This window comes from Pan paniscus, chromosome X (assembly GCF_029289425.2).
Source record: "Pan paniscus chromosome X, NHGRI_mPanPan1-v2.0_pri, whole genome shotgun sequence".
In the NCBI taxonomy this organism is placed as follows: domain Eukaryota; kingdom Metazoa; phylum Chordata; class Mammalia; order Primates; family Hominidae; genus Pan; species Pan paniscus.
In genome coordinates this window covers 118,772,102-118,787,279 of record NC_073272.2, presented here as the reverse complement: position 1 = coordinate 118,787,279, position 15,178 = coordinate 118,772,102, and the positions used below count along the sequence as shown (strand labels likewise).

General features: G+C 47.1%; 1 protein-coding gene and 1 long non-coding RNA gene across 2 annotated transcripts in view; one reads left to right on the top strand and one right to left on the bottom strand.

Annotated features, from left to right (window-relative positions):
* SLC25A43 (solute carrier family 25 member 43) overlaps window positions 1-3,372 on the bottom strand; it is a 49,908-nt gene extending 46,536 nt beyond the window's left edge. The window contains exon 1 of the mRNA XM_003812626.5: window positions 2,745-3,372. Coding sequence (XP_003812674.1) covers window positions 2,745-3,019 — 275 coding nt within the window. The 5' untranslated portion in view covers window positions 3,020-3,372. The remainder of the gene's footprint in view (window positions 1-2,744) is intronic.
* Window positions 1-15,178, top strand: part of LOC117977540 (uncharacterized) — a 42,689-nt gene that overhangs the window by 25,294 nt on the left and 2,217 nt on the right. The window contains exon 2 of the long non-coding RNA XR_008622750.2: window positions 9,049-9,189. This is a non-coding gene — a long non-coding RNA (uncharacterized LOC117977540). The remainder of the gene's footprint in view (window positions 1-9,048; window positions 9,190-15,178) is intronic.

Genomic DNA, 15,178 nt, shown 5'->3' with positions numbered 1-15,178 from the left:
ATACATCTGAAAACCACCCATTACAATAACCTAGCTCCCAATAGACTACTGAGTGGACTCTTGATTGTCAATCCAACTAAGCAGATATTTCTGCTGTGCAATGGTAGACAGAGACCTGAACTAAGGAGCCAGAAGACTTGGCTTCAAGTTCCAGCTCTTCCAGTAATTGCATTTGTGGACAAGTCACTTAACTACCCCATTCCCTGAACATTCTGGATGTTTATGTTTTGTTCAAACCCATGATCACAGGCCCCCAGCCAACTGTTTTGCAAATTCATGGTCAGAAAAGAGTAGAAATGAATCAGTATAATGATGAATCAAGAGTACCATGTTGATGTAGGAAGGATGGCATCGCGATTAATCAACCACTTTGCTTTCCAACTATGCCTTGCCATTCACCAAAATACTTCCTTTTAGTTTTCAGAAAGAAAATAATCCTGTAGGGGAAAAAAAATTCCTAGAAAACCTAGCCCAGGTAAGTCTCTGTTCTCGTTCTCCCACATATCTCCTCCTCTCTGCTCCCATGGTCACCTATTGCCGGTGCTCTCAGCTGCTATGTGGACTAGTGCAACAGGTTCCTAACTGGCCCTGCTGTCTCCACTCTTCCTCCTCTCTAGTCATCTTACTCTGCCACGATGTGACGATCATTTCCATTGAATTGCTTTAATCACAACACACCTCCCCCCACCCCCCACAAAAACCTCCCACAGCTACCCTTGGATACCAAGTCAAGTCCAAATCCCTTAATCCAACCCTCTAATATCTCATTCCAACCTGCTTTTCTGGTTGGATTTCCTGTTGTGCTGCTTGCCTTCCCACCTCTGTGCGTTTGCTGACATCAACTGCAGTATCTTTCTCTCCATCTCTGCCCAGCAGACTCCTACTCATTCTCCCAATGCCAAACTCAAATTTTTTTCTCCTCTATGAAGTCTTCACATTTTCTCCTCCTCATCGCTCATCAGAAGGGTACATTTCTAGAACACATTATCCATGACAATCACATGCTACCTTGTGTGTTATGGTCATGGACATATTAGTCTTACTCTTCTATTACTCTGTAAGCTCCTGGGGCACAGGGACCATGCCCCTTCCATCCTGACATTGTCCTCAGCATCGTGCACACAGTGGGGACTTAATGTAGCCTAACTAAATTAGTGTCAAATGGATGCAGGGAGGCAGCATGATGTAACAGAAAGACTATGAGATTTGGAGTCAGAAGGCCAGGTAGTGGAGCTCAGCTCTGTCACTGACAAGAGGTGTGATCACTCTGAGCCCAATTCTGCATCTGTAAAACAGGCACAATGCTTCCTGTCCTATGGACCTTACAGGGCAGGAGGCAGGAGCTTAAAAAATCTAATGTGCATATACTAGGTGCTTAGCAGAAGAGCCACAATACTTAAACCAGCCTTTGAAGTTCTGCCCCCCACCCCTCTGGACATATTTTATCCCATCCAAAGGAAGATTTCCACACTACTTTGTAGAGAAGAGGGTGAAGTGGGGGAGAAACTGAGTCATTAAGACTCAGAGGAGAACTGTTTACAGACTGCAGGCCAGATGTTGATGAGGGCAAGCAGAGGTGGGGAGGAAAAAGGGCCTTAACTAAATGTCATGGTCCCACCCACGAGTCCCTCTGCAGAGGAAGAGAAGGGAACTCTATTTCCAGGCAGAGGCAAAATGAGTACTGGCCTAGAGGCCTAGGTAATAAGGATGATTCCGTTCGGCTTGTCGGCTGCCAGGTGAGCCTTCCACCTCTGGCCTCCCAGGTGAGTGACAGTGTCAAGGCAAAATCCTTTGACTATTAGCCGCCAAGACTAAACTATGCGGTCAAGACCGACTCTCCCAAATGTGGGCTGTTTGTCTAATTCAGAGCCAAGGCGATATCAAAGATGCCACTGTGCCCACTGAATGAGGAACACAGGGACCGTCCCCCCAATACAGAAACATCTCTGCTTCCTGAAATGCCATCACTACCAATTCATTCTTTCAGGCTTGGTTTCCAGTTCAAATGCAGGTACCTCTGAGCTCGGTGGAAGCTTTAAGGCTGCATTTACACCTTTAGATCTTTTCCTAAGGAGCAGCTGTTAATGTGGGAGAAGGTGGAAAAGGCCCAAATAAATGAGGCCAGTGGGGTGAAGCAGTAGGCTGAGGGGGCCGTTCTCAGCTTGGGGAGGGGAAGCTGCAGCCTCTGTCGGAGCCTGAAGTCAAGCTTCATTTAAGTTGGGGAGATGTGTGGGCAAAAATCTGCGGCCTTTTCGTATCGATGGATTGGGTCCTTTCCCCACACCAAGCACTTTCTTCTCGGGGCTTGAGTCACACAGACAAAAACACCTTTAAAAGGGTCTCTCTCTTCCTAAGCCAGCCTAAGCAAAAGTTTCCAAATTGGAGGACGGTGGAAATGGTTAGGGCTCATCTCTCTGGAGAGCTTTTCATTCCTTTCCTCCAAATCCTTTGCTGCATTCCACCTCCTCGCCCGGTCCAATCCGGAAAGCCTCTCGGACCAGGGCTGCGGACCACAAAACTGCATCTTGCAGGGCGGTAACCCCAAGAGAACGTGAAAAGCATTGGGGCTGCACTCTGGGGGCCATAGAGGTGGCCCACCGCCCCGAGGGGTCCCCAGGTGATCGACAAGGGGGCCGTCCCTACTCCAGGGCCCCGAGTCCAGGCAGCAGGGCGGCGTCGGGCCGCGGCTCCCCCACCCCACCCCCGTCCGGCCTCCCGGTTCCCCGGCCCCGCCCGGCTCTTACTTGCGGTAGGCGGCGAGCTGCACGGCGCTGCAGGGGAAGAGGCGCAGGCACGCCACCGCGTTCCCCTTCCACAGGGCCCGGAGCCCCTCTGCCCGCCACACCCGGTGCCCTGTGGCCCACGGTCCCCGGGCGTGGCCTCGCACGACGCCAACCTGGGCCAGCACGGTGGCGAGCTCCAGGGGCGCGGTGAGGCTGAGGCTGAGCGTCCCCGCCAGCCCAGCGCACAGCAGCCTTTGGACGCCTGTCAGTCGGCCGTCCCGCCTCCACGTAGCCATCGAGCCCCGACCCGGGCCCGGGAGACCGCGTGGCTCGGGCCTGGGGCTCTCCGGCCACGGGCGGAGGCGGCGGGCCCCAGGCCCCGCCCGGCATGGGGCGGACCCGCGTGAGGGACGGGAAGCCCCGTCCACGCCCTAGCCTGGCCCGAGGCTGGTCGGGGGTGGGGCGCGAGGGCCTGGAGGGTCCGGGGTCCGAGGCCGCGGATATCATGGGCATAGTCTCCCCAGTTGGCAAGGCTCGAGTAGCGACTTTCAGTTGCGAAACAGTTACTGTTCTCTCAAGGCCCAGCCTGCTAGACATCTTGCTTCCTAAATGTTCAGTGCGCCCCCGCCGCCCCTCCCTGCCTCTCCTCTGGTTTGCCCCTTTTCTCCCTTTCACGTGCCACTTCTCTGTCTTCCTCCCCTGGCGCTTCCCTCCTCCTCCTCTTCCCTCCAACCTCTTTTTTTTTTCCTGCCTAACCAAAAAGCTTTGATGGTTTCCCAGTGCAGAAGGTAAAAAATTCTAACAACCACAGTTGCTATCTCTCAGGCACTTGTCAAGTACTGGGCTTTACAGACGTTCTCATGTAATCCTCAAAACGGCCCTAAGTACGTATGTCCTCATTGACAGAGGCTGTGTGGGTGTGGGGACTTGAATCTGGACTCTTGAACCTGTGTAAGATTCTTGGCTCTGCAGCTTACCAGCTGTGGGACCTTGGGGAAGTCACTCAACCTCTGTGTGTCAGTTGCTTTATAAAACAGAGATTATAATTTTTTCCTCCTAGGGGTTGTTGTAAGGATTAATGAACAATGACTGGTATGGGTAAGCAGTTTATATGTGTTAGTTCTGATTAGGTATTCTTTTACAGGAGAGGAAACCAAGACACAGAGAGGACTTGCTCAGGCTCACACAGCTACCTACAAAGCAGAGACCGGTTTGAAATCTAGGTCGTTTTATGTCAGTTTCCACTAACGGCTACACTATATGTCTACTAGGACTGCAGAGTTAACTCCTGTAGGGACATTTTCAGTGGTTCTGTAAGCTAAGAGAACAATAGAGGCAAAGAATGGCTAAGAGAGGCTTGGCCAGAATCCAAGGATTCTTTAATCAGTTCAAAAATTTCAGAATTTCAGAATTTCTTTCTGTCTCTTTTTTTTCTAAAAAAGCCATGTCACTAATAATTACAAGGAAAGGAACTGTCAGCAGTCTGTTGGTGTGAGCAAGATGTTCCGGGTACATAGTTGTTTTTAGGCTTGTATAGTTATTTACATTTACTAACACACAATGCTATAGGAACGTTTTCTAAAAGGCATTGCAGGGTTTCTCCTTTTTTATTTTTCACTGTCAATCTCACTTGAGTATGACATTACAAGGTTTTGACTGTGAGAACTTGTTCTAGTTGCAGAAGCCATACTCTGCTCTCAACAATTGGGGAATGCTTATTTTCATGTTTTGTGAATTCTTCTGTCTTGCTGTAAGCTAATTTGATGGCTGGGGGAAGCTTGAGAAAGATGTATGACTCTGAAGACCGGAGGACCCTGACTTTAAAAGGGCTTGAATTGGAATTTGGGGATTACAATAAGGAAACCTTTGGGTACTGGTACTTCCTAAAGCCCTTTGTTGGATAACGGGACAAGATTCTAAAGCTCTTTCAGGAAGTTCCTGGGTCTGGAACATTTCATGTGATAACCCCATTGTATGGAGATTGGGTCAGCCAAGTTATGTTTTTTTTTTTTTTTTTTGAGACAGAGTCTCGCTCTGTCGCCCAGGGTGAAGTGCAGTGGCGTGGTCTTGGCTCACTGTAACCTCTGCCTCCTAGGTTCAAGCGATTCTCCTGCCTCAGCCTCCTAAGTAGCTGGGACTACAGGCATGTGCCACCATACCCAACTAATTTTTTAATATTTTCAGTAGAGATGGGGTTCGCCATGTTGGCCAGGCTGGTCTCGAATTCCTGACCTCAGATGATCCACCTGCCTCGGCCTCCCAAAGTGCTGAAATTACAGGCATGAGCCACCGCGCCTGGCCTATTTTAACCTTGAAAGTAAAATGTATGGCCGGGCGCGGTGGCTCACGCCTGTAATCCCAGCACTTTGGGAGGCTGAGGCGGGCGGATCACGAGGTCAGGAGATCGAGACCATCCTGGCGAACACGGCGAAACCCCGTCTCTACTAAAAATACAAAAAATTAACCGGGCGAGGTGGCGGGCGCCTGTAGTCCCAGCTACTTGGGAGGCTGAGGCAGGAGAATGGCGTGAACCCTGGAGGGTGGAGCCTGCAGTGAGCCGAGATCACGCCACTGCACTCCAGCCTGGGTGACAGCGAGACTCCGTCTCAAAAAAAAAGAAAGTAAAATGTATATTTTTCACTGCAGGTACACTGAAGCATAAAATGAATAACACCAAACTATATATTGGATGCCTTCTGTCTTTTCATGATCATGTGCTAACCAGGTGTTCATATTTTACTCAGCCAGAGTCTCATTCATCTGCTTAGCATTGGGTACCTTATGTATATTCATCCTAAACATAAATAAATCTCTGAGGATATCCTGTATTTGGATTGTGACTTGTAGACTCAAGCCAACCTTATTGCCTCTTTTTCACACTTGTTGAAAAGTCTGTGGAGAGCATAGTAGGTTAACAAGCTCCAACTTTGGAAAATGTACATGATGTGAAATTGGGATGCTATGCTAAAAATAAATGTACGATAACTAAAAAGGAAGAGGCAGTGAGCAAAAAAAAAAAAATCTTAGAAGTTATGTTGCAATATAAGGAGAAAGGTGGCCAGCTGAGAGTTAAGCCCTAGGCAGCCTCTCATTGCCCCAGTCAGGGCTTGGGAGATGCTAACAGTTTTTTAAATTCTCCAGCTTTCATTTTTCAGTTTATCTTCTCACCAACTGAAATCTCTCAGTACATTACTTTAGTTTAACTTGCTAGTATTTCTTAGAATATAATTTATCTTGTTATATTTATACTAATGTTGGTTGATTCCTGCTCTCCTAATTTTCTTTTATTTTTTACTTTTTGGGAAATTTGTAAATTATAAAGTAGTATATACCTGTTGTAACAAGACAAATAGTCCAGAAGTGTATTAAAGAAAGTTAAGTTCCCCTGCCCATGCCCTGAGGTAACCACAGTTAAGAGCTTGATGTGTGTGTGAATGTTTTTCCTCATATTTTTTTTTCATACTCAGAACAATAAATATTTATATGGGGTTGCTTTCTCCTCCTTTCCGCTCTTCCCTCCTTCTGACCTTCCTTCTTTCCTTCCTTTGAAACAGAAAAGAAATAATTCCTCTGGAAGGATACCCAAAAAACTGATAATCAGGTTATCTTTGGGGAAGGAAACGGGGAGACTTGGGAACAGAGGTGGAAGGGAGATTGAGTTTTGACTGTGTGCCGTTTTATTTTCTTTTATTATTTATTGATTTATTTAGTTAGTTTTGAGACAGAGTCTCGCTCTGTTGCCCAGGCTGGAGTACAGTGGCACGATCTCAGCTCACTGCAACCTCTGCCTCCCAGGTTCAAGCAATTCTCATGCCTCCCCAGTAGCTGGGACTACAAGCAGCCACCACCTCACCAATCTAATTTTTTTTTTTTTTTGAGACGGAGTCTTGCTCTGTCACCCAGGCTGGAGTGCAGTGGCGCGATCTCGGCTCACTGCAAGCTCCGCCTCCCGGGTTCACGCCATTCTTCTGTCTCAGCCTCCAGAGTAGCTGGGACTACAGATGCCCACCACCGCGCCTGGCTAATTTTTTTGCATTTTTAGTAGAGACGGGGTTTCACCGTGTTAGCCAGGAGGGTCTCGATCTCCTGACCTCGCGATCCACCTGCCTCGGCCTCCCAAAGTGCTGGGATTACAGGCATGAGCCACCGTGCCCGGCCCTAATTTTTGTATTTTTAGTACAGACGGAATTTCACCATGTTGGCCACGCTGGTCTCAAACTACTGACCTCAAGTGATCTGCCCCCTTTGGCCTCCCAAGGTGCCAGGATTACAGGCGTGAGCCACCGCACCCAACCCTGTGTGCCTTTTTATGCTGTTTACCTTTTTCTCCTGTTTTTGTTGTTGTTGTTGTTGTTGTTGTTTTGTTTTGCCGTGGCCATGTATCATCAATTTAAAAAATTCTCTTCTCCATCAATTTTCTCTGAAGGTGCAGTGTTTTCTGTGACATTGCCTTGCCATTGGTGAGATTTTTTTTCCTTTTAATGACACATCTTTATTTCCTTGGCAACTTTTTTTTTTTTTTTTTTTTAGATGGAGTCTCACTCTGTTGTGCAGGCTGGAGTGCAGTGGCGCGATCTCGGTTTACTGCAACCTCTGCCTCCTGAGTTCCAGCAATTCTCCTGCCTCAGCCTCCTGAGTAGCTGGGGTTATAGGCGCCCACCACCACACCCGGCAAATGGCTAATTTTTGTATTTTTAGTAGAGATGGGTTTTCACCATGTTGGCCAGGCTGGTCTTGAACTCCTGACCTCAGGTGATCCGCCTGCCTGGGCCTTCCAAAGTGCTGGCATGAGCCGCTGCAGCTGGCCGGCAACTTTTTTTTTTTTTTTTTTTTTAAATGTTAAACAACTCTTGATGAAGTTCTGAAAGAAACAAACAAGATACAACCTTCCTTCTATTTACATGGTACTTGCGATCCTGGAAAATGCCATGTACAAAAACACTGTGCAAAAAATGTTTTGTCTTTAGCAGTAAAGCAAAGTTAAGTTCTTGACACAGATAATTGTAAACAGGTTTTCCACCTACATGAATGTCTGATGGGATCTTTGAGAGCCATGAAGGATGCAGGACTGTCTTGCGCATTGCAGATGTGCAGCTTCCCTGGCCTTTCTCCAGTAAATGCCAGCAGAATACCCCAATCACTGTGGTACTCTTCCCCGCAAATTTCCAAAATGCTTCCTAGGAGGTGGTGCTATTCTTGTTGAGAACCACTGCTCTAGCTGCTTCCTCTGATTGGAATGTTCTTTCCCCAGTTTGCAGAGTTGATTTCTTTTTGTCGTTCAGAGCTCAACTTAAATGTTACCTCCTTGGCCGGTTGCGGTGGCTCATGCCTGTAATCCCAGCACTTTGGGAGGCCGAGGCGGGCGGATCAAGAGGTCAGATCGAGACCATCCTGGCTAACATGGTGAAACCCCGCCTCTACTAAAAACACAAAAAATTAGCCGGGCATGGTGGCGGGCGCCTGTAGTCCCAGCAACACGGGAGGCTGAGGCAGGAGAATGGCGTGAACCTGGGAGGCGGAGCTTGCAGTGAGCCGAGATCGTGCCACTGCACTCCAGCCTGGGTGACAGAGCAAGACTCCGTCTCAAAAAAAAAAAAAAATGTTACCTCCTCTCAGAGGGCTTTGCCTGACTGCCCCATCTACAGGGCCCTCATTCACTCTACCACATTGCCCCATTTCAATTCTCTGTATAGCATTTATCCCTGTCTGCTGTTTTTCTTTCCTGTCATTTTATTGTCTGTTTCCACCTACCAGAATGTAAGATCCATGAGGGAAGGGATCTTGTCTCTTGTTCACAGCAGTGTCCTTGTTACCTGCAATGGTGGCTGGCACATTAGTGCCCAGCAATCATTAGTTAGATGAAAGGAAGGAAGGAGGGAAGGAAGGAAGGAAGGAAGAGAAGGAAATCTCTTCTTCAGTTGTACAAGTTGCAAAAGATTGGCAGAACATGATGTCTTCATGAAGTGGCTTAAGTTAAATATGATAAATACCAAAATATTAGCTAAATTCACAAGATCAGTAGACTCATCAATTTGCAGCAAATAATATCAATCTCCTCAGAAGTTGGATATTTGCTATTTTAAGTTTCCAGCCACATCTGTAATTTTAAAAAGAACTGTGATATTTGACAAATACACTTGCTTTGTTCCCAGTCATCATTTTCACTATGTCTTTGGCAGCAGTTTTGGTAAGTGTGTGAACAATGAATTCAGTAGGTCTAAACTTTGCAATTCAGTACAACCTTATAAAATGTGGTTTCCACAGCTTTTGCCTTTGGCCTGTTGTGTTTAGCTTTAGGTGATGATGAAATGTCCTTCCATTCTAGGTGGATAAGTCTCACGAGATCTGATGGTTTTAAAAATGGGAGTTTCCCTGTACAAGCTCTCTCTTTGCCTGCTGCCATCTGTGTAAGAAGTGCTCCTTGCCCTCCGACATGATCGTGAGGCCTCCCCAGCCACATGGTATTGTAAGTCCACTAAACCTCTTTCTTTTCTAAGTTGCCCAGTCTCAGGTATGTCTTTATCAGCAGTGTGAAAATGGACCAATACACCAGGTCATGGTAATCCAAATTTCAGTTATTTTTCATGGGAGTTGCATGATACTTTTAGTTTCTTTGCTGCTGTTTTTTTGTTTGTTTGTTTGTTTTCAGAGACAGGGTCTCGCTGTGTCACCCAGGCGGGAGTGCAGTGGCATGATCATAACTCACTGCAACCTCCAACTCCTGGGTTTAAGTGATACCCCCACCTCAGCCTCTGCAGTAGCTAGGGCTACAGGCATATACCACCATGCCCAGCTAATTTTCAAAATTTTTTCGTAGAGATGAGGTCTCACTATGTTGCCCAGGCTGGTCTTGAACTCCTGGGCTCAAGCAATCCTCCTCCTGCCTTGGCCTCCCAAAATGTTGGGATTACAGGCATGAGCCACTGTGCCTGGCACTGCTGGTATTTTTTTTTTTTTTTTTTTTTGAGACGGAGTTTTGCTCTTGTTGCCCAGGCTGGAGTGCAGTGGTGTGATCTTGACTCACTGCAACCTCTGCCTCCTGGGTTCAAGCGATTCTCCTGCCTCAGCCTCCTGAGTAGCTGGGATTACAAGCATGCACCACCACACCTGGATAATTTTGTTTTTTTAGTGAGACGGGGTTTCTCCATGTTGGTCAGGCTGGTCTCGAACTCCTGACCTCAGGTGATCTGCCCGCCTCAGCCTCCCAAAGTGCTGGGATTACAGGTGTGAGCCACCGTGCCTGGCCAGTATTTTTTTTTATACCAATAGACGGTCCAAGTGTTGGAGTGATACATCTCTAATAACTATCTGAAGACCTACGATTAAAGTCATAACATTTTTACCACAAATTCCACCACTATACTTTTTGTAATTGATATGCAGCATAATCACATCATATTTTGGTGTAGAGTCCTAGGAATTTGAGCACATGTATAGGCTGGTGTGACCACTACCACAATAAGGATCCAGAGCTGTTCCCAACTTCTCATGTGCTGCCCTTTTGTAGTCAAGGCCTCCCCAACCCCCACCTGGGCAACCACAGATTTGTTCTCTATCTCTATCATGTTGCCTTCTGAGAATGTCATATAAATGGAAGCATATAGCATGTTACCTTTTGAGACTGGCTTCTCCCACTCAGCACAATACCTTTGAGATTTATCCATGTTGTGTTCATCAATAGTTTCTTCCTTTTGATTGCTGGGTAGTATTCCATAGTATGGATGTACCACAATTTGTTTATCCATTGTTTTAGTTTGTGCTGCTACAACAAAATACCTGAGACTGGGTAATTTATTTATTTATTTTTTTTTTTTTTTGAGACAGAGTCTTGCTCTGTCGCCCAGGCTGGAGTGCAGTGGCGCAATCTCGGCTCACTGCAACCTCCACCTCCCGGGTTCAAGCAATTCTCCTGCCTCAGCCTCCTGAGTAGCTGAGATTACAGGCACCCACCACCACGCCCAGCTAATTTTTTTGTATTTTTAGTAGAGACGGGGGTTTCACCATGTTGGTCAGGCTGGTCTCGAACCCCTGACCTCGTGATCCACCCGCCTCAGCCTCCCAAAGTGCTGGGATTATAGGCGTGAGCCACCGTGCCTGGCCAAGACTGGGTAATTTATAAAGAACAAAAATTGATTGCTTACAGATCCGGAGGCTGGAAAGTCCATAACCAAGGTGCTGGCATCTGGTATGGTGAGTCCTTCTTGCTGCACCACCCCATGGCAAAAGGTGGAATAGCAAACTAACCAAATGCTACATGAAGCCTCTTTTATAAGGGCCTTATTCCCTTTAATGAAGGAGAAGCCCTAATGGCTTAATCACCTGTTAAAGGCACCACCTCTTGATGCCATCACATTGGCAACACCTTTATTTTGGAGGGGACACATTCAAATGATAGCATCCCTTCATCCGTTGATGGTCTGATTCTGGTTTTTGGCTATTATGAATAATGCTGCTGTGAACATTCATGTACAGATGTTTGTATGAAAATGCTTCCTTTTATTTACTACCTAAAAGGTAGCATTCTATAGACATATCTTTGGCACTTTGCTTTTTCACTGTAACTTTATTTTAGAAGTCACTCCACTTCAGTTTGTAGAGAGTTTTCTCACTTTTTTTTTTTACAGCCACATAGTATTCTATTGTATGGATGTACCATAGCTTATTCAACTATAAACCTATGTATGGACATTTATATTATTTCCAATATTTTGCAATTTTAAGCAATGTTGTGATGAATGACCTTGTGCATATGTATCTTTGGATCATTAGGGGTTTATCTTCATCTACTGTGACATTTTAAAATCCTATTTATAGGCTGGGCATGGTGACTCAGCCTATGATCCCAGCACTTTGGGAGGCCAAAGCAGGAGGATCACTTGAGGCCAGGAATTTGAGACCAGCCTGGGCCACATAGTGAGATGTCGTCTTTACAAAAAATTTTAAAAATTAGCTGAGTGTGGTGGTGTGCACCTGTAGTCCTAGCTATTGTGGAGGCTGAGGTGGGAGACTCCCTTGATCCCAGGAGTTCAAGGCCCTAGTGAGCTATGCTCTCCAACCTGAGTGACACAGCAAGACCTCATCTCTGAAAAATAAAAATAAAATAAAATCCCATTTGTAATCACTGACCCACGGTGAGTTTAACAGAAAACAAAACAGAAAGAATGAAGCACAGGCCCAACTTCTAATAAAAACAATACACACTTTTACCTATTTCCTGTTCTAAAGAGTTGTCAACTTTTATAAACCATGTGCTGGTGTACCAATGAAAAAAATTAATTGAAGTTTATGAACCTTCAAGATATAAGGCCCCATCTTGCTGCTCTGGGTTGTGAAGTATGTCCCAAAATGGCAGTAGTTATTTGCAATGGGCAGATCAAGGAAACATGAGGTGTGCACGCTGGGTTATTGGCCACGTGAATGTTGAAATCACTGAGAATGACAGGGGAAGTTGGGACAAAGAGGACAGAGAGACTGTGAGTACAGAACTAAATTCTTCACAAATGAGGGTAGTGACTGGGAAGGTATAGAAGACTGCTACCAGGAATGGGAGAGGATGATACAAGCGGATAGCATGAGCCAAGGAAAAACCAAAGATTTCTCAGGAGGGAGGAGGAACAAAGATCAGAAAGTGGTCTTGGGGAGCGACGAGAGCTCGAGCTCCACCTCCTGGCACTCCCTGAGGCATTTAGCTGTGGGGGGGATGAGAAAATAAACAGCTCGCACTTGAAAGGGGTCAGCAGACAGCCAAGGTTTCAATTACAGCAGGGATGGGGGAAGAATATCTTGAGAGATTTGAGGCTTTGGGATTTAACCCATCATAGACTTGGAGTGCTAAGCTTAACTTAAATCTCTCTCAACCTAACCTGCTGATAAGGTCCAGCAGTTGGAGTGTAAAGTGTTCTTTTACTTCTAGGTCAGTTGGTATTTGGCAGCATCAATGAAAGGGGGTGCAGTGAGCCAGTAGCCTTTTGCTATTGGGGCATTGGTGTTATCGGTAGAAGGTCTTGACTGCAAGCTGTCCAGATTCTTGAAGTTTTGAACAAATAATTGGACAAAATGCACAGCAAAGCAAGGAAAGAATGAAGCAATGAAAGAATGAAAGCAGGGATTTATTGAAAATGAAAGTGCACTCCACTGTGTGGGAGCGGCAGAGCAGCGGCTCAAGATCCCCGGATACAGAATCTTCTTGGGTCCAAATAACCCCTAGAGAGTTCCCATTGGCCACTTGATGTTCACCCCATGTAAATGAAGTGGTGGCCCACAATCAGAGGCTGAAGCGAAGTTACAAAGGTCACACTCCTATGCAAACATCTGACTGGTGCAACGAATCAGAGGCTAAAGTGAAGTTACAAAGTTACACTCCTTTGCAAAGTTACACTCTTTTGCTTTTTGCAACCAATGAGAGGTACTTTCAATTTCCCATCTGCCATCCAGAAAAGGTGGGGGTTTGGAAAGGGAGTAGTCTCTGGTCCTTTTGTTACTTAGGCGTGGAAAGTTAGGGTTTTCCTTTCAATTTAGTTCTAGGAAGTCAGCATGAAATGGCCTTAGGGTCTTTAACTCCAGTCCCTATTCTCCTGCCTCACTGGGAGTGGTTTTCAGTGTCTCTGCTGGGTGTTCTCCAAGGTTGGCCTGAGGGCCTGGTTGGAGGGTCACAGGGTGGAGCTCCTCCTGCCAGTGTGGCATGCATGGCTGTAGTGTTTAATGTCTGTCCCTAAACAAGAGACTAGCCATATCTACCGCAATATTGCCGTCCTGATGTTTTTGCATATAATTTGCATCAGATTTTGTTGCATTTAAAAGATATCAAAGGAAAACGCTGACTGACTACTTAGCTAGACTTCACCAGACAGCAGTACCTTGGTGAGGGTCCCTGCTGTTGATTTCTTAGCTCTGCAGATCCAGAAATTCAGCTTTATCAGGATACCCTGCAGCCAGCAGGCTCAGAAGGCTGACTCTTGATAACTACCATCACTCCTTCTTGGTCTCCTTTGTTGGTTCTTCCTCATCTCCATGACCTCTAAAATATTCGAGTGCTCTAGGCTCACTCCTTGAGCTTTTTCTCCATTTAAACCGATTTCCATGCTGATCTCATTTAGTCTCATGGGTTTAAATGTCATCTATGTCCCGATGACTCCCAAATATATACTGTAGTATCCCCTCATCTGAAGTTTCATGTTCCTCAGTTTCAGTTACCTGTGGTCAACTACAGTTTGCAAATATTAAATGGAATATTCCAGACATAAACAATTCATAAGTTTTAAATTATGCACCATTCTGAGTAGTGTGATGAAATCTTGCTTTGTCCTACCTGGGATGTGAATCATCCCTCTGTCCATTGTACCCAAGTTGTCCACGATACCTGCCTGTTGGTCTCTTAGTAGCTCTCTCGGTTATCAGGTGAAAAAAAAACAGTATATATATTGGGTTCAATACTATCCATGTTTTAAGGCGTCCACCAGGGATCTTGGGACAGATCTCCTACAGATAAGAGAGGACTACTGTATCTCTAGTTTGGACTTCTCCCCTGAACTCTGGACTCCCATTGAGAGGTGACAGCCTGCTGGCAGTCCTCAGAGCCCTCGCTTGCTCTCGGCACCTCCTCTGCCTGGGCTCCCACTTTGGCGGCACTTGAGGAGCCCTTCAGCCCACCACTGCACTGTGGGAGCCCCTTTCTGGGCTGGCCAAGGCTGGAGCCCACTCCCTCAGCTTGCAGAGAGGTGTGGAGGGAGAGGCGCAAGCGGGAACCGGGGCTGCCTGTGGCACTTGCGGGCCAGCTGGAGTTCCAGGTGGGCGTGGGCTTGGCGGGCCCCGCACTGGGAGCAGCCGGCCAGCCCTGCTGGCCCCGGGCAATGAGAGACTTAGCACCCAGGCCAGTGGCTGCGGAGTGTGTACTGGGTCCCCCAGCAGTGCCAGCCCACTGGCACTGTGCTCGATTTCTCACCGAGCCTTAGCTGCCTTCCCGCGGGGCAGGGCTTGGGACCTGCAGCCCGCCATGCCTGAGCCTCCCACCCACTCCATGGGCTCCTGTGCCGCCCGAGCCTCCCCGACGAGCACCACCCCCTGCTCCATGGCGCCCAGTCCCATCGATCACCCAAGGACCGAGGAATGTGAGCACACGGCACGGGACTGGCAGGCAGCTCCACCTGCAGGCCCAGTGCGGGATCCACTAGGTGAACCCAGCTGGGCTCCTGAGTCTGGTGGGGACGTGGAGAGTCTTTATGTCTAGCTCAGGGATTGTAAATACACCAATCGGCACTCTGTATCTAGCTCAAGGTTTGTAAACACTCCAATCAGCACCCTGTGTCTAGCTCAGGGTTTGTGAATGCACCAATGGACACTCTGTATCTAGCTACTCTGGTGGGGCCTTGGAGAACCTTTATGTCTAGCTCAGGGATTGTAAATACACCAATCGGCACTCTATATCTAGCTCAAGGTTTGTAAACACACCAATCAGC